Genomic DNA, 18,098 nt, shown 5'->3' on the forward strand with positions numbered 1-18,098 from the left:
TTGTGCTGATCGCGAGTGGGGTAATGTTGGGTTTGCCAAAAGAAACAAACTCAATCTTAAGCCAGTTACTGTGACGCCGGGGAGGAGGAGGTAGGGAAGGGCGTTTATTTTGGTTGAGGGGGGATTGGGTCGGGGCGTTGAGCGGTGTGGGCAGGAGGAAAAGAATAAATAATAGCGCGGGTGTGAAGGAAAGGGGTGCGGGCCTCAGCGAGGCTTGGAAAACAAGGCACGGGCAGAGGGGCGGGACAGGGGGTCTGATGCCTGATGCGGGCGGTTCAAAACGAAGAAAAGCGCAAAAAATAGCGGTGAAGGCATCTGACAACGCGGCACGCGTCCCATTGCAAGAGGGTGCAAGATGTGTGGGCCGGTGAAAAAAGGGCGCTTTTTCGCCACCCGTCGCCACCCGTACCAAATTGTGTTTCATCTGCCATTGCCTTGTTGGCGGGGCCCGAATGCGCCACAGAATCGGACCACCCCCTCCACTCTCGGTTTTGGGCCGGGCGCTTCAAAAATCAAGAATTGGGTTAAAATAACAACACACTGCATACCTTTCTCAAGTTTTCAACAGCATGCACAAAAGTGCGGTGCACACGTGCCCGGGCCCACGTCTCCACAGCTGATGTCGACAACACACCAGACTACAGTACCAGATGGGCTTAACAGAACCTTAGGCGAGTTGGCAGCCCAACATGGCAAGGATAGTGCTTTTATATCCAATTGTGTTATGGCACTTGGTAATAAGCGCCGGCATATTGGTTAAGGCACTGCTTTCGTGAGAAGAGGCACAGTTTACTCGTGCTTTATTCCCCTCTAAATTCCTCATGCTTCCCCCGTGTCTCCGTGTACCCGTGCCCACAGTACAGTATATGCTTGACACATGCTGGAGGGTACAGCGGGATACCGGCGGCACTTTGTCGAGTGTCTTAATAGCTTCTGCAGAGCTTGCCTGCATGTTAGTTGGACAGCAAAATCCTTTACGAGCCTTCGGCGTCTTGGAACGTGCTGTTCCTTTAGTTAATGGGAACTTCCCATCCCAACGATGTCACTAGAGCGCATGGTAATCCAGGGTTTCAGGCAGGCTACGCAGGAAAAGTAAAAAGGACGAGGAAACTCCTCAAAGCTACCCGACCCCCGTTCAACTTTACCCATCAATCTTGATCGAACGAGTCGCCGGAGAGCATGTTCGCTAAGAAAAAGGAGGACGAAAGCAATCAACAAAACGCTCTACAGTACTGCTGTACTGTAAATCTGTGCCAACGCCTACTGTAATGGTAACTGCCTTCGGCAGTACACCAGCGAGATCACAAATTCCGAAATGGAGACTGATGAAAATGTACCGACGGCGGTACACCCAAGGAAGCGATCTGAGCCAATTAGGAACGCATGTGAGCTCAGCATCGTACAGCCTGGACTGACTGTATTTGGTTTAGGGTTGGCGGCCTACAAATCTTGAGCACCTGTATTTGAGCTCCACTTTGGTGTTTGCGAGGCGCAGTCATCATACTTTAATCCACCGCCAGATATCGTCTGGTACCGCCCCCGCCTCGTCCAATGGCGTCCCCCAATAAAACCCGTTCTGTGCGCTGGCCATTCATGGCGCGCCGCGCAGCAACTCTTCGTCCGCTGCGGCAAAAAACTTGAGAAAATCACAATCTCAGGCCCTCAAACCGCCGCCTGCCCTCTCGCGCCTGTGAGCGAGCCTGCCGCCCTCGATCCGCCCGAATCGAGCTCACCCCTCGCCCCGCCCCGCCCTTCGCTACCAACTCTGTGACTTCCCCCACGTTGTACGCCGGAGGACATCATCTCTATCTAGACACCGCCCCCCGACGACAGACCTCTCTTCTCTCTTCTTCTTCCACATCTAACCTCCCTTCTGCAGCCCGCCACCTCCCGCTGCAATGCATCCTTCCCCTCCGTCTAGGTCAGCATTGGCCTTCGTCCCCGCCCCCGGCCTGCCATTGCGCGCCGCCCGCGCAAACCATCCGGCGACCTCGCACAAGGTTCCGACTATGATCCGCGCCCCACCAACTCGCCCGCTCACTGTCGCACCCCCTAAACCCTCCCACATCGTTGCCCCTCCATCCACGCCTCCATCAACCCCGGACGTTTTCACCGCCTCCCCGGACCCGTCCACCTTTCCAACTGATCCCTCCGCCTTCACCCCCGACACCCCCTCCCCGGACTCGCCCGCCTTCCCGACTGATCCCTCCGCCTTCACCCCCGAACCTCCAGCCGCTTTTCCCACGGACCCCCCACACTACATCCCAAGGAAGCCCAACCGCCGCACAAAGGCCGCCGCCATGGCCCGCTCCGCTGTTGCTGCCGTTGACCATCTCGTCCGTGACAGCCATCGTGAGTACTACTACCACGACCTTGCCACCCGTCGTACGACCCGCCCGTCACGTGGTCGCCCCTCGACGACCACACGCCGGCAAAAGCGCCAGCCGCGAGCTCCGAAACAGATTCTCGCCCCGCCCGAGCCGTATGTCACAGAATATAATACCGACTCTACCGACGCGACGAACGCCGTCAAAGCAGCGAAAGATAAGAGAAAGCGATCCACCACCCGTCGTAACGGCCCGGCCACCGACGATTCTATTCGGCGCTACCTTCACGAGATCGGCGAAGTTAAGCTTCTGGATGCTGAGAGTGAGATTAATTTGGCGAGGGAGATCGCGAAGCTTCTTGAGCTCGAGAGAATTTCTGCTACCCTGAAGGATGCCAACGGCTTCGAGCCCGCCATTCCGGAATGGGCTGCGGCCGCCGACATGAATATCGAAGTCTTCCGTGAGACCTTGCGACGCGGCCTTCGTGCAAAGGAGCACATGGTTGCCGCTAATTTGAGGCTTGTCGTGTCAATTGCGAAGAAGTATCTCAATCGCGGACTCAGTTTCCAAGACCTCATTCAGGAGGGTAGCATTGGACTCATTCGTGGCGCGGAGAAGTTCGATGGCAACAAAGGCTTCAAGTTTTCTACCTACGCTACCTGGTGGATTCGACAGGCTATCACCAGAGCCATTGCTGATCACTCCAGACCGATTCGGTTACCCGTTCATGTCAACGATACCATCGCCGCGATCAAGAAAGCCACCAAACTATTGAGCACCGAGATGAACCGTTCGCCTACGGAAACGGAAATCGCCGAGCGCTTGCAAATATCTATTGAAAAGCTCCGATTTCTTTCGACGTCTGCCAGAGCTACAATTAGCCTGGAAACCCCAATTGGCAGAGATGGCAAGGAGTCGAACGCTACGCTCGGGTCTTTCATCGTCTGGGAAGGGGACACCCCAGAGGAATCCACCATGAAATCACTTCTTCGTGAGGATCTGGAGAATGTTTTGAACACCCTCAGTCCGAGGGAACGTGATGTAGTCAGGATGAGATACGGTTTTGATGATGGCAAAATGAAGACGTTGGAGGAGATTGGGTGCCTATTCGCCGTGACTCGCGAAAGAATTCGCCAAATCGAGGCCAAGGCCTTGAGAAAATTGCGACACCCCAACCGCAACGCAGTGCTTCGGGACTACGTTTACGACGAGAAGTAGATACGGACCGCCGTTCTCGCATGTAAGGGGTCTGATTTTGTTCAACCCGGGTTGCATTGCCGCTCCAGATCAGGGCGTTTTATGCCCATTTTGAATATCGTCCCCGATTGGTTCCTGTGTACGGAGGTACTACTAGCAGCAAGAGTAGTACTGGGCCTGACAGCATGATGCATAGGATATATCCTGGACGGGTACTTTTCCAGAGCTCGTTGCGTACAAAAACGTTTGCGAGCGGCTCGACAAAGTAAATGCAACTTTAATATATACATATCTGTGCTTCCCTGCGGTGACATGTGGCCAGAGGGAGGAACTTTGACAAGGAGCTTGTGCCGCGTCAAGAATGAAACGAAAACTGTATGTGATAAACCGTGCATGATAGAGGTAAAAGGCCCGAGCCAAGGTCAAGGAGAGTTTTTTTGCTTTTGAACAGCATTCACGCGTGGCGCTGTCGTTCACAGCCACCATTGGGCCCCTTCTTTAGCTTCTCCTTCTCTTTGTATCTTGGTTTCCCTCCTTTCCTCCTGCTCGGCCTTCTCCACGTTTGCGAGGTATTCTTCACTTGATTCCCACACCGGCGGTGCGTTGCTCTTTCCAGAGCTTTCCTTCGTTTCTTCCTCCGCATAAATAGTCTCAGAAACCGCCTGCGGCCTGAAGCGCGACATCACGCACATTCGAAAGCGCTTTAACCGACCGCGGCAATCATCCAGTTGTCCCGTTATGTAGTACTCACGACCTTGATGAAAAGGGGAGTAGCAAAAATACAAGCTGTCGAACGCCTTTGTACAGCTTATCGGCACGCGTTCCTTCGGAAGAGTAGATTCGGTCAGCGACGGCACCTCACCAGCGGACCGGCCCGCTTCTTCCCGTTCTTCCATGTACGGGGTCCGCTAGAAAACAAAATCGCAACGTTTGAGCTCCGGTAAGATTTCGGTTCCGTCACACAAAACTGATGGATGTTGTGCACAACTGTAGCTCGACAGCCGCACGGCGCGATTTGTCGTGCACAACCACCGTTTGCTGTCAGTGTTTCTAGGAAGGAGCACCCTTTTCTCACAGGTGGATCACGTTGCTGCTCTTTACCCGCGACGCCATGTGAGCAGACGGCGCCAAGTTCGCAAGACGTTGTCAACACCCCTAGCACAGTTGGCATAACTGCGCAATCATACTGTGCGTGTTCTGTAATTTACTGTCAGATAAAAACACTCGAGATCGCTTTGTAAGCATTGCTGCTTCAACCAATCATATAACACTGATGGGGCCTTCCTTTAAAATGCCTCTTCTTCGTCTGGTAATTTCCACAATCCTAACCTGAAGTGCGCAGAGGGAGAAACCATTGAATTCGCCGTGAACATGTCTTCGAATCCACTCCACCCGGTCCACTCCACCCGGTTTGAACAGCCTCTGAGCGGCTGGTCGATTTATACGGAAAAAAAAAAAGTTGCCCTGTTTGTTGCGAAAGCTGGACTTCAAGCCGCAACCATCTCTGCATGCATGATTGCAACTTTTACAAAAGCAAGTGTTGGGTGTTACAGGTTAGGTCTCGACACTCTCTACAAATTTCTGTGTCGTCCAATGAAGGGAATCAAGTATTTGCTAACGACACAATCAAAAAAGAACAAAACAAACGCGACGTAAAAACCAATTGGACACTTAGTCCATATCCATCATCGCGTCCTTGGCCCACTTGTCCAGGGCGCTACGGATAGAACGCAGGTTTCCGTGCAGTAATGGTAAAACCGTGATCAATTCCTCTCGCCGCTTCTTATGTTTCTCGTACGCTGTCGTAATTCTCTTCACGATGCTATCGCGTTCTTCAGCCGAGCGACGCTCCTTGAAGCGCGAATCCAAGGATTTAAACATCTTGGACATTTTCTCTAGACGGTTAATAACTTCTGCGTATAAAGGATACCACTTCTCAAAGGTCTTGCGAAACTCCTTCTCTTCTCTCTCACTGGAAATCTTCCCAACATTATCATCTGTCTTTGCCTTTTGGAACGATCTGATTTCGGAATCGAGCTGGGCGTCCGTCATTACGCCGTCTGTGATGGACCTCACATCATTCGTACCGTTTACACTGTCCCATTCGGATCGCGCGATTCTCATTTGCGTTCGCTCGGCGTGCGTATATTCCTGGTAGTCTTCGGAGATTTTCGCCCAGCAATGCCCCCTGAGCGTGTAAATACCGTCTTTGCATGTAGCGACTTCTTGCAAAACACTCTTCAGGTCCTCCTTCACCTCTGGAGGTGCATCGCTTTCAATAACGCGGCTGGAAAGAGAGTGAAACGCTCGCGGATGGGACGCCAAGATGTGCATGACATTGACTCGCAGCTCGTCAATATCCTCGCTTTTCGCTCTGAGATTTCCCGTTTTGGGGCTGGAAGGCGAATGGGCGCTGGTAGGGAGCGGAGATGTTCTTCGAGAACCGTACGGGGAGGAGCGAAATTTTGGTGGAGTGACAGAGCGTCGGGTGGTTGATGCACCGGGTCGAACCCTCTCGGTCATTTCCGGGAGATTGCCATTGCCAAAGAGACCGGACATCTGGGAGTTAGTCTGCGGAGAAATGCGTCGCGGTGCCGATGAAGGTGGAACTGCAGCAGAGGCGGTGGGTGTTGCTCTAGGCCTTCCATTTGGGCGGGCTCTCGGGGGGGTGTTGTTTGCACTGTGGCCACGACCGGGCGAGACAATTGGGCTGCTCTTGGGCATCTTTGGGGCGGGACGGGGACGCTTTTCGACGGTCTTGCGTCTCTTCCTTGCGGTTGGAGCAATATCATCAGCCAGTTTCATTCCGCGTTTCTTGCTCTTGTCTCGCTCATCTGCAGCACGTATCTTTGCAACGGAGCTGGCGTCCACGGAATTCGCACGCTCAAGGTCTAGGTCTGCAACGATGGGGCCGACGGCGCGTAGGTCTGTGGCGTTTCTAGAATAACAGACGGCGCGGCGGGAATCGTCGCCCTCACCAATGGGGCGGAGCGTAAACTTGAAGGGATCGTGGTTGGGCATGTTGAGGACGGCATGGCTTTCAGCAAGGTGGATGGAGGCGTCATCGGTGGCGGCGCCGGCGACGAGCGTGGAGACCATTTCTTCTGTGAGTTTGACCGCGAAGACGACGGGCTGGGCAGAGTCGGAGGGGGAACCATCCTTTATGTTGGCGGAAGTGGAGATGGGCGGCAGGTAGAGAGAGCGCCCCTCCGGGATGGTGGAGGCGGAGGCGGACATGTCGCGCGACGGCGTCATGCTTTCGCCTTGCGCGGAAGAGCGACAACAAAATGGGGGTGCTTGAGTTGCTTCGATGTTACTTGGCGGAAAGGTGGTGAAGTGGACCGGGGGGCGGGGGGGACGAGGGAGGGAAGGGGAGCGGAGTTGGGGAGTAGGCAAGAAGTTAGGGATGCAAGGTGGGGAAGGTGAAGGGGAGGAGGTGACGGCGGGGAGGGTGAGAAACAAGACGGGTGGGAACGTGATGAGCAAGTTGATGGAGGGCAGGGTTTGTGGAATAGGAGTGCGTGTTGAGTGCGGTGGTGGGGAGGAGGAGGGGGGGAGGGGGGGGGCAGTGGGGTGCGGGGCACCGTGTGCAGTGCGTGGCTTGACTTGGGTGCATGCGAAGAAAAGCGACAGGGAGGGTGCTGGGAATGGGCGGACCCCGATGTTGCCAGGGGCGGGCGCTTGCGAGGCATGTGCGGACCGCGGGCGGAAGCGGGCCGCGGCGGGCTTTTGCCGCCGGGGCAGCGTGTAGCGCCGAAGAAAAAGGGAAGAAAAAGGGAAAAAAAAAATAGGTGAGCGCGCAATGATTGGACGTGACGCGCAGCAGACCGGGCGCATGAGCGCACGATGCGTGCATTTTCGTCACTCGGTGCAGAATGGCGCAAATTTTCGCCACCGCTGCACACAGAAAATTCATCCAAGGCATGGCCAGGACGCACAACGGCTAGTTTGACCAATGAATCCGCGCTTGCACTCGCACAACTTTCCGCAAAACTTTCCCCCAAATCCGCAATTCTTAATCCTAATCTTCGCCTCACGCCGCTGCCGTTACAACCGTGCTGGGAGGCGTGCCCATCCGCATGTGACGTGTGCGTCCGTCAGTGTAAGCACCCGCTGCCGACAGTGGAAGCTGAGTGGTTGCTGGCAACCTGCTGGCACTACTGTAGCAACTAAGGCCGCTGCCCGCTCTTGTGGATGAACCGTCCCTCCATTTCTTCCACGTCTCACGCCCTTCCACCAACCGGTCCACCGCTAGTCCACCGCCCATCGGGCCCGTCCCAACCGCCCCATCCTATTGCGTCTTGAAGTTTCCTCCCCGTGCCTCCGTCACGTCCAATATTATTATTTACCATACAACTATATTCTTATTAAATTTCTCTCCCATTTAAAACTCCCATTTCCCCATCTCCAGCACCCCACTCGCGTTTCAGAATTTCTTGTCCGCGACAGTAAATACACGCTTCGTTTTCCGCTCCTTCTCCAATATATGCACCCGTCCACGTGTCATTTATTTCATTCGTCCTCGTGCCCCCTCCCCTCTCCCCCCTGTGCTATACTGTACCTGTATCCATCTCAGTTCCCTTTCCCCCTGGACGCCGGCCGCTCTCTCATACATCTACCAACCAGAGCCATCCCTCGCGGGTCTCAGCGCTGTTGTAAATAAAGATGCATGGTACAGTATATGATAACGAACATATTAAGTTAAACCAGCGGCACACACCTCTGGTGTAAGTAAGGAAACATTAAATTAAAAAGTGTAGTTTACAGTACGTCAGTGTTGGACATAGTAAAGGTTAACTCGCCAAAATGCTGGAGTGAACCATTAACTCGGTGTCAAGCGAATTTCACTCGATGTCGAGTTAAGGGTTGCAAGTAGAGGTTTACTCGCCCAGAGTTGTGACTAGACTTTTACTGTATGTCGTCGAATAAACATTTACAAGTAAAGGTTAACTCGGAAAATGTTTCAAGTAATCCTTTGCTCCGTACCACACCGTACAGTGGGGACACTCTCGACGTCGAGTTACGGTTTTTGAGTTAATTGACGGGACATGTGGACGGGACATGTGGGGTATTGTGATGGGTTGCATTATTTTGAGTTTCTCAACAAATTCAATGCCTCTTCTGCCGCCTACTGTAATTGACTTTATTGAGAATTGTATTTAAATCACGGTGCATATCGCGTATGATAAAGAGCTTGTTGACAACTAAGGACAACCCCGTCCCTCGCCCACCCTCCGCTCGACCCTGTCCCCCACGCTGCCTTCATTGACCCCACCACCGCTTCGCCCGTCACAGCTAGCGCGACCCTCCCCCTCTTTCAACTACCCCCTGTCTCCTAGACGTCCTTCGGCAATGTAACTCATCTCCGCAATCCCCGCGTCCCCGCCATGCGTCGCTCGAGCTCTTATTCCTCCCTTAACGCCCCGGTGCGCACTTCCTTCTTTTCTAACCTCTCCCGCCTCCGCTTCCGCCCGCCGCACCGTCCATCTCACACTTCCTCTGACGCCCCATCTTCCCGTCCTACCTCCCCTATCGCTTGCCCCAATTTTGGCGACTATGTTCGAGCTGAGATGAAGCCCCAATCCATTCTCGACTCCTTCACTGTCTCACCCTCCCAGACAACCGCCTCCCATACCCTTACCACCGACGGTCACACCCTACTTCCTTTTGCCCGTCGCAACCAATGTCTAAAGTTCCTCCAATTTGACATGGACGGAAATTGCACCACCCGTGTTAACACCCGCCAAGACATCCTCGCTGAAATTCGCAAAAGCTCACTCCCTGTCTCCAACCCTAAGCAGCGAATCCCAAAGCGCAAACCATCCTTCCGAGTCCACGATCTCAATTATCGCCACGCTCAAGAACCTTGGCAACCCAGGCATACGCGCGGAAGAGGTGCTCCCAGACCACGTCCCTCCATGTACACCGCCATGCATACAGCACACTCACACACTGATCGTTGCAATGGAAACCGCCTCAGCGTTAGAGATATGCGGCAAATCGACCCGGCTTTTACGGCAAAGCCTGCTATCTGGGTCCGTGAAGATGCAATGGTCGTTAGTTTGGAGAGCGTCCGTGCCATTGTACTCCATGACAGAATGTTTGTCTTTGACCCAGACAACGAAAAGGTCCGCATGCCCATCCGATACATCAAGAAGAGGCTTCTAAACGAAGTCGAGGATATTTTTCTCCCTTTTGAGTTTCGCGCCTTGGAGGGTATCCTCATATACACCTGCACAGTCCTCGAAAAGGAGTTCTCTATGATCGAACCAGGCTTGAGGAACACCCTTTTCGACCTTCCGAATCGAATTGATAGCGAAAAGTTGGAAAAATTGCGACACCTAGAACAGCGGCTCAACCACTACTATTCACGTGCCAGAAAGGTGCAGGCCGTTCTGCAGTCCGTCCTCGACGAGGATGAAGACATGGCAGACATGTACCTCACGGAAAAAAGACGCAACCCAGATGCCACACGGAACCCCATTGATCATGATGAAGCGGAGATGTTGCTAGAGACGTATCTGCAAAATGTCGATGATCTCACTTCTAAAGCCGGCCTTCTTAATACTGCCATTGATGACACGGAGAATTTGGTTGAGATTCATCTTGACACCATGCAAAACCGGCTGCTATTGGTTGACTTAATTATCACTGTGATTGTGACCCTTCTATCATTTGCTACCATGGTCACAGCGCTATTTGGAATGAACATACCTTTGCCAGTTGGTATGTCACAGCTACCGACGAGCCAATATTACTTTTACGGATGGGTCGCCCTCATGCTCCTTGTCATGACCGTGGGACTCGTCGTCCTAGTCCGATGGTTCCGGCGACAAGGCATCTATCAAGGGCGAATCCACAAAACCGCGCGAAGGTTGAGAGAGGGGCAGCCTGCTGCGGCTGTTCGCGCGAGTGAAGAAACGAGACAGCAGACAGAGGCCATACTCTCCAAGAAGCAAGGGTTACGATCTTTTCGACGATTCAATATCACGGCCCCCGTGGACGGATTAGAAGAACAGCGCCATAGATCATAGCTTGTACGGAGCGGTAGACTGTTGAAAACCCCATAGGCTTTTATTCATATATCCATACCGAAGCCGTTGGAGACCAGGTGCAAAGTTCGGACGGTTCGAACCAGATCCCAATTTCGCGGGTCGCTGTGTCGACGGCATCAGAACCACTGCAGTAGGTATACGTATGTGGCAATAGTCGATATTGACACCGTGATCGTCGGGAAGTTAGTTAGGGCTGGTCTTGGAGATACGAAACAGAATTGCTAGCGGATTGGGTAGAGAAGATAGAACTTACTGGATCACACTATTCATGCAGGACCGGGATGAGGATGCCAGAGACGGAGAGAAGAGCAGAAGAAAACAAAGAACAAAGCAGAAAAGAAAAAGACGAAGCCGATTAGCAGCGTGCAATTAAAGTAGTCTTGATCTTGATCAGGGGCAGTGGGTATTGAAAAGTGGATATTGGAAGCGTACTTGCGCCCAACATCGACGCCAAAATCACCGCGAATAGTGCCTGGGTTACTCGAGAGCGGGTTTGTTTCCCCGATCATTTTTCTGGCTGTAGTTACAACGCCTGCGCCCTCCCACACCATAGCACAGACAGGTCCTGACGTAATGAAGTCGACGAGGCCGGCGAAAAATGGCTTCGACGACAGAGACGCATAGTGGGTCTCAGCAAGCTGCCGGCTAGGAACGAGAGTCTTGATGCCAACCAATTTGTAGCCCTTGGCCTCAAAACGGGAAATAATGTTGCCAAGCAGGCCGCGATTCATTCCATCCGGCTTCAGAGCAATAAACGTGCGCTCGTCTTGAGACATGCTCACGCGGCATGGGACGAAGGCTGGAGCAGCACGCGGTGTGACATGGCGACGCACAAATGTGGAATGACGAGTGGAGCAGGTTGCCACGCGGGCACGATTGGGCGATGGAAGGACGACAGAGACGGGAACGAAGGCCATTGCTGGGTCGAGAGGGTGGCAACGATTGATGGGATTGGAGAGACGCGAGTTGGGATCGAAGGTGGTAGGCGAGGGACAGGCGAAGACGTAACGAAACAAGGGTTGTGATCACAAAGCAATATTTTGTTGATCTCGGTGGGTTTCGATTGGATACCAGGGTAGTCGTCGCATGACAATTTGTCCATTGTCATGGAGAACAAGATCTGGAGAGGTGGGCAGGGCATTCCATGATGATGATACAGTACCCTTGGTACAGTGCAGTATGCCACTGCGACACTGATTTTGAGCTGAGCCCGCACGGACAGGCGGCCCTGATACCATACTGTACGTACGGTACCGGTACTGTACGCACTGCATGATATCCAATCGCATAGTGCATGGGCCGCTTTTATCAATGCCGTTGAAAAAAACCGGGGCATGCTTTCCTCTTTCCCAGCAATGACCGCCCCCCCTCCTCATCCGCAATCCGCACTATCGGTTACCGCGCTCCCACAAGAACCCGCTTGCATAGGGAGAAGCATTCCAAGAAGACGCATCCATCTTTCGCTTCATTCCTCACCGGTCGTGACGCCGTCAGCCAACCCTACTCGTCCTCCTTTCTAACCGTCTCCCATCTTAAGCTACCGCCCTTGCCGTCCCTTCTCTGCGTCCCCATCATGCTCTCCCGCCGTCGCTCCAGCGAGCGCGCCTCCGTCGCCCAAGCGCTAATTGCGCAGGCTTCCCTCACTCCCTCTCAAAAGCGGCTGGACGCCGCTTTACGCGGCGCCTCCATCATGTTTTCCGTCCAAGCTCGCCTGGACTCGACCACCCACGTCACCGCAGCGTCCACCACAACCTCCGCCGCCCTTCCCCGCGCCGCCCTACCTCGCCTGCCGGATCTATCCGGCGACCTCACCACCTCGGATGTCACCGGCATGCGCCGCCTCTTTTCTCGCGAGTCTCGTCTCCGACGCTCGCGCACCCCCGCGGCGGGCGACACGCGGCCCACATACCATCTCGCCGTCGCCTCGCATGGCAAGGCCGGCGATATCATACGTCTGCACCAGCTTGTCGACCACGGACCCGGCGCAAGAGCGGCCGTGCATCGAACATGGCCACTCGCTGACCTGCGAAAAATTGACGGCCTGGGGAGACCGGTTAAGGAAAGCCGCCAGTTCACTTTGTACTTTGCCATCTCCAATCGCGTCACCGCTTGGCGCTGCAATACTCCACACGAAAGGGCCACCTTCCTATGGTCTTTGCTTCAAACGTGCGTCTCTCACCTCAAGAGAGCGCCCCCTGTCATTAATTTATTGCTTCTAGACTTGCAGACAATGGCTGAAAGTCTGGTCCATAGCGACAAGGCCGGCGCAGATGACTCATCATCTGACCGAGTGCGAGCAGAAGCAAAACAAAACCGGTTAACCAGTTCCCTAGATGAGCTTGCAGCTGAGAGGGAACAACAATCCGAGGATCTCATGCGAGCTAATGCCAATCACTCAGATTCGTTGGTGAACCCCACGGCCTCGCCAAATGAAACTAGGTCGGCTTCCACGTCCACCACAGCGAGAAACTCTAACTCAGTTCAAGGGCGAAGCCAAACCGACGCCTTGTTCGAAGACATTGATGAAACTCCTTTTAGTACTCCTGGAGACCGCGTTCGGGACGCTTCATCAGAATCCCTCGCGGGTGCCCGCGGTAGAAGAATGCACGAAATGGCATCGCAAAAAGTGAAGCGTACGCTGTCGGAACCAAAGGCCAGCAAGCTAAATGTGGACCGCAAAGATACTTCTGACCCTGACTCTGACCGCTTCCTTCCGAAAAGGGCAGACACAATTGCTCCGGTTCAACGGGCTCATGACCCCAAGCTGAGAGAAATGAATATTGACGAGAGAGCATTTTTAGCCGCTGCGAAACGAATGGGGGCCAATAAATCCTTTGAGATGAAGATTAATGGAACCTTTGATTCTAATCAAGAGAGCGACCCAAAAGCGAGACTCTTTCAACAAAGACTGAAAATGGGAGAGGCTAGTACTGCTAAAGTAGTTGTTGAGCGAAACCTACTGCAAGAGAAGAAATTATTCAAATTGTCATCACAAGAACAAAACCATCTGACATCTGTACTTAAAGTCTTCCGGGCAGAGAACAATTGCTATTCATTAAGCGATTTGAGTTGTTGGGCAGAGGCCAGGATAGGCCAGTTGGAAAACAAAAACATTGCAGACGTTGTAAGCGTGGAGGAACAGTCCATGTCGACCTGGCATAGGGATTTAAAGAGCACGAAAGCAGCAGAAAACGAGGAATCCCTCGAAGAGACGAACGGAGACCAGTGGTCTTACGATTCTCTCGTGAGTGCGATGAAACATGCACAACCATGGTTGGGAAAGTGCAAGCTCATCCTTGCCCCGTATGCCTCCTTGGTTAAGGATATACATGACGGTGTCACTCTATTAGAGGTTCAACGGTCAAACACCTCCCGCTTAAGCCATCTTCTGACAGAACTGATTGAAACACTTTCCTTCAAAGAATCGGAGCAATCACTGGTGGATGGTATTGGCACATGTGATGCTTCCCTCAACCTGGCAGAATTTGATGGGGAAGATTTTCAAGCCGCCACAAGAGTAATTGCTACAAAAGTAGCTGCTCTGCGCCGGTTATCACCCCTTGCTGATATGGAGGCAGTTGGAAGAGTGCAAGGGTTGTTGTCGCAGAGACAGCAAGAAGCATCAACAATCTTAATGCCTATGTTGAAGGAACATATTGATCAGATCTATGACCGAGAGCGAAACCTCATAGCAAAGGGCTCTTTCGAAATGATTCGAAAATGTCGTTTTAGAGATTCCATGTCTACAGAGAGACAAGAATTTTTGAAAGGAGTACAAAGCCTCGCTATCTTCGGAAAGGGCAAGTTTGTAGAACTTCTCGAGCATTTCATTTCTCTTTCCTCGGCGCTAACAATGAGAATATTACATGCTGGCATGGAAAGGATGCAAGGCAGGCTTGTTGACGGTGGGACAATTGTTCGCGAGACGAAAATCTTTAGCAACCACTTATTCTACGCAGCTGTTGTAGAGGGTATTCAAGCGTGCCAACTCTTCGCAGACGTTTTGGGGGCAGCATCGGAAGAAGAGATTATATCCCTTCCAGGCCTTTTGCGAAGGCTGATAAGCACGGATGCAATCATCGATGTCTTCTTGACAGAGGAGAGAAACGACGCCATGCGAGCCTGCATATACCTTACCGTATCGCGCTATCTTCAGCTGATTGTCAGAGGGGTAAAGGATGGCGACTGGATCCGAAATGCGGATATCTTGGTGAAGACGATGGAAGCGTCTGCAACTGATGGCGACATTGATTTCGAAAATGACACAGCCATCCAGCGGAAATACAGCACGAGTTTGCAGTTGACAGAGAATGAGAAAGTAAGGCGTGATGACCAAGATTCGCAGCCACTCTCAAGAGTCTCAAAAAGTGCTTCTTTTTCCGGAAGTTCCAGGCTCGACAGAAGCGAAAATGCCTTTACATGTACAGAACATGTAACGGCATGTATGTCCAACTACTTAGATATTGCTCAAAATATGTCCAACAGATGTAAGTCCTTGGCAGCAGAGCAAGTTTCATCATATATTTCTGCTCTGTCCAACTCGATGGACATGAACTCCGATCATGCCAGAGCCGAGTTTTTCTTCCATGTTCAGGAAAGTATGGATTTATGTGACATCTTGACTGCTTCCGAGTATGATCTATTCAAAGGACCACCCGTCAAAACTGCGGAAATTGATCCGGCGAGGTCTCTCTGCGAGCGCTTGGTTGCCGCTGCAATGAGAAGCACTGAAATATCAACACACAGCTGCATTGAGCGGGTGTCAGGCACCGTGAAACTTCAATGCTACGGTTACATCGCTACGACGCTGGACAGAGCAGAGATCCCTGAATATTTAATCCCGTTCGCTCACCTCTCTGCAAGAGTTTGGAGGCACGTAATGGCGAAGTGGGCGGAGCGAGAAGTTTTCGGGAGCCTTTTTTCCAGTCTCAAGATGGAGTCCACAAAACCTTCGGGCGAAGCGCAGCGAAAGTTCCAGTCTGTAATTTCGGAACTAGACGTTTCCCAAATGGCTTCGCAAATGAAAAATTCGCTGCTCGCAGTGCTTGAGACTGCTTCCAAGAGTTTCGTTCTTGAAGCATCCTGTGCAGCTTTCATTGCGCTCACGAAAGAGAAACTCGAGGACTGCTTGTACAGGGCAAAGAAGCAAAGGCTCAGTGCCGAATCACGGTCGCTCCTCGTTACAGTTTCCAAGGAACTTCTTGCCTCCTTGCGAACAGAACTTGGGAGATTATCTGAAAACAGAAAACGGAGAGAATAACCATTGTCGCAATACAAATAGTGACACTTCTAACTAAACACTCGTCATAACAGGCAATAACATCAAAACAGAAACAAGGTGCAAAGCGCTACATCCGTTTTATTCACGCTTTCGACTTGCGGCGTTTTCTTGTCTTCTCAGCCACTGGAGTTCGCTCGCTTTCTATTTGCTTCCGTTTGGCGGTGAGACGATCTCTGACCACCTGCTTGGCTTGCTCTTCGCGTTTGTGCCTTTTGTACTGTTTCATCCTCTTCCTGCTCATCATCAGTGCGGCCATTTCCTTCCCTTCTTTAGCTATCTCTGACTCTTTCTCCTTTGACATCGCTTCCTCCTCCTCTTCCTCCTCCTCTTCCTCCGATTCCTCCTCTTCTGATTCCTCCTCAGATTTTTCTTCTTCTGACATGCTGTCGACGCTTGTGCCCTCGTTTTCCGGTTTCGAATTATTTGACCCATCACTCTGTTTTGTTGTCACACCCCCGGACCCCACTCGTTCGATGCCAGACGCTTCCTTCTCAACGTTCTTACCAAATTTGTTTTCGTTCTCATCCAGATTCCGCTTGTGGGATTCTGCGGGATCTTGCATACTACTCGCTTCATCTCCTTGAGAACCTCTACTAAGCTTCCTTTTCGCCCGGCGCTGTTCTCCCGACATTGCCAAATCAGCCTCCCCGCCTTTGTCCATTCCTCCCTTCGTCTTCGCATTGCCCTCCGCATAGACAACGGCAGCTGCTTCTGCGACGACAGAGGTGTCTCCTGCCTTAATGCGGTCCAGAACGTCCTTAAACCAGGGTCGGTATCCTCCATCGTCCTCTTCTGTAACGAATGGGCTGAGGTGAGGTGGAAGATTGTTGCCTGGTGAATATAGGGAAGTTGGGAGTGCTACTCCCGCATTGATAGAATCGAATATGTACTGGGGCTGAACGTATTCCAGGGACATGTCTCTCCGACCAACAATTTTCGGTCGGTCGATAATCCAATGGGTGTATCCCTCTAATCGGTTCGGACCCTCAACGAGGTCGTCTTCTCGAGTTACTCGAGCTGCACCAGATGCTTTCAGAACAAATTCTAGTTCTGTGTATGGGACTTCTCGTCCAAGTACGAATAAGGTCTCATCAAATACCCCTCGTGCCGAAGAAACGTCATTCACATCTCTGTCGTCATCAGACAATTCGCCTTGTACACCATTCGCCTCCTTGCTCCCAGTGCTTTGCTTGTTTCCGTCCTTTTCCTCCTCGTTCTCTTCGTCCTCCTCGTCCTCGCTTCCGGCGTCCATAACCATCTGCTGTGCCTTCTTAACGGCCTGGGCTGAAACGCGCTCTTGATCTGGTACCTCTTCGTCCAGTTGCAGTCCCATGGGCGCATTTCCATTCGCGCGACTTGACTTCCGTTCCACTTCAATTGCTGCCAGTTCCAAGCCTTTCGCGTTTGCGACGCGACTGATTTTCGGAGGGTAGGCAAGATTTTGACTGGTATACAAGCGGAAGTTAACAAAGCTGAGAATACATTCATACAGCTCCAAAAAGGTGAGCATAACAGAATAGTCGACATCCGCAGGCAAGACCTGACTGAAGCGGTGTGGAGTGACCCATGTGACAAGCTCGCCAGCAACCCTCGCCTGAAAATAGTACCCCTTGATGGACACGAAACAACGCTTCAATGCATTCGTCTCGGCGACGAAATTGTGAAATTCTTTGAGCAGGCGTTGACAGTTGGTGACACGCTCCGGCTTAATACCAACTTTGTGGTCAGCAGGCAAATTTGCGAACAGAGCGACGACGCAGACCGGGTCATCCAGCTCGCGAATAGCATCGGTAAAATTCGGGTACCTCTCGACCACGAGATGGTCGAGACGGGCCTTCGGCTTACTGAGAGCGAGACGCTTCAGGACATCAATTCTCCTCTTCGCGCGAGCCTTGACCTCCTTCTTCTTGTGTGCGTTCTCCTGTCGAACAGTAGAAATGAGACGCTCATGTCGCAAGAAATCGATGTCCTTTCGCAGATAGTAGGTCTTGTCGGAGCCTTCCAATTTCTTGCGGGGGTCGCGCGGGTAAATCCCCTTGAGGATGCAAAGACGGCGGAACTCGGAAAGAGAGAGTTGAAGCTTCTTTAGTGCCTTTGCACGGGTTATGAATGCCTTAGCGTTTCCAGAAGTTCCCTTCTTCTTCTCACGGCTCATTGCTGGAGACGCTCTTTTCTTTCGATACGCGGATTGCGGACTGGCGTACTATGTCGTCGAAAATGTAAATGCCAGAGGAGACA

The 18,098-nt window shown here is 52.4% G+C and overlaps 8 protein-coding genes; 3 read left to right on the top strand and 5 right to left on the bottom strand.

Annotated features, from left to right (window-relative positions):
- The window catches only part of CHC_T00004322001 (hypothetical protein), a 4,455-nt gene extending 4,031 nt beyond the window's left edge, over positions 1–424 (bottom strand). Inside the window, exon 1 of the mRNA XM_005715704.1 lies at positions 70–424. Coding sequence (XP_005715761.1) covers positions 70–424 — 355 coding nt within the window. The remainder of the gene's footprint in view (positions 1–69) is intronic.
- Positions 425–2,300: 1,876 nt separating this feature from the next.
- On the top strand, positions 2,301–3,545 carry CHC_T00004323001 (hypothetical protein). Its single transcript, XM_005715705.1, has one exon. The coding sequence runs from the start codon at positions 2,301–2,303 to the stop codon at positions 3,543–3,545; it is 1,245 nt and encodes a 414-aa protein (XP_005715762.1).
- Positions 3,546–3,586: 41 nt separating this feature from the next.
- CHC_T00004324001 (hypothetical protein) lies at positions 3,587–3,718 on the bottom strand. The gene has a single exon (XM_005715706.1). The coding sequence runs from the start codon at positions 3,716–3,718 to the stop codon at positions 3,587–3,589; it is 132 nt and encodes a 43-aa protein (XP_005715763.1).
- A 65-nt stretch (positions 3,719–3,783) lies between these two features.
- On the bottom strand, positions 3,784–7,361 carry CHC_T00004325001 (hypothetical protein). XM_005715707.1 is given in 2 exon segments: positions 3,784–5,195; positions 5,196–7,361. 1 exon segment carries the CDS (start codon positions 7,359–7,361, stop codon positions 5,196–5,198), a length of 2,166 nt encoding a protein of 721 aa, XP_005715764.1. The 3' UTR covers positions 3,784–5,195.
- Positions 7,362–8,911: 1,550 nt separating this feature from the next.
- Positions 8,912–10,558, top strand: CHC_T00004326001 (hypothetical protein). Its single transcript, XM_005715708.1, has one exon. The coding sequence runs from the start codon at positions 8,912–8,914 to the stop codon at positions 10,556–10,558; it is 1,647 nt and encodes a 548-aa protein (XP_005715765.1).
- A 40-nt stretch (positions 10,559–10,598) lies between these two features.
- On the bottom strand, positions 10,599–11,355 carry CHC_T00009233001 (nucleoside-diphosphate kinase). Its single transcript, XM_005715709.1, has 2 exons — positions 11,012–11,355; positions 10,599–10,704 (listed from the first exon to the last, which is right to left on the bottom strand). The coding sequence occupies exons 1-2, from the start codon at positions 11,353–11,355 to the stop codon at positions 10,599–10,601; spliced, it is 450 nt and encodes a 149-aa protein (XP_005715766.1).
- A 2,138-nt stretch (positions 11,356–13,493) lies between these two features.
- Positions 13,494–15,839, top strand: CHC_T00004327001 (hypothetical protein). Its single transcript, XM_005715710.1, has one exon. It carries the CDS (start codon positions 13,494–13,496, stop codon positions 15,837–15,839), a length of 2,346 nt encoding a protein of 781 aa, XP_005715767.1.
- Positions 15,840–15,942: 103 nt separating this feature from the next.
- CHC_T00004328001 (hypothetical protein) lies at positions 15,943–18,015 on the bottom strand. The gene has a single exon (XM_005715711.1). The coding sequence runs from the start codon at positions 18,013–18,015 to the stop codon at positions 15,943–15,945; it is 2,073 nt and encodes a 690-aa protein (XP_005715768.1).
- Between the last annotated feature and the right edge of the window lie 83 nt (positions 18,016–18,098).

The sequence above is a fragment of the Chondrus crispus genome, genomic scaffold (genome assembly GCF_000350225.1).
Source record: "Chondrus crispus Stackhouse genomic scaffold, scaffold_226, whole genome shotgun sequence".
NCBI lineage: Eukaryota > Rhodophyta > Florideophyceae > Gigartinales > Gigartinaceae > Chondrus > Chondrus crispus.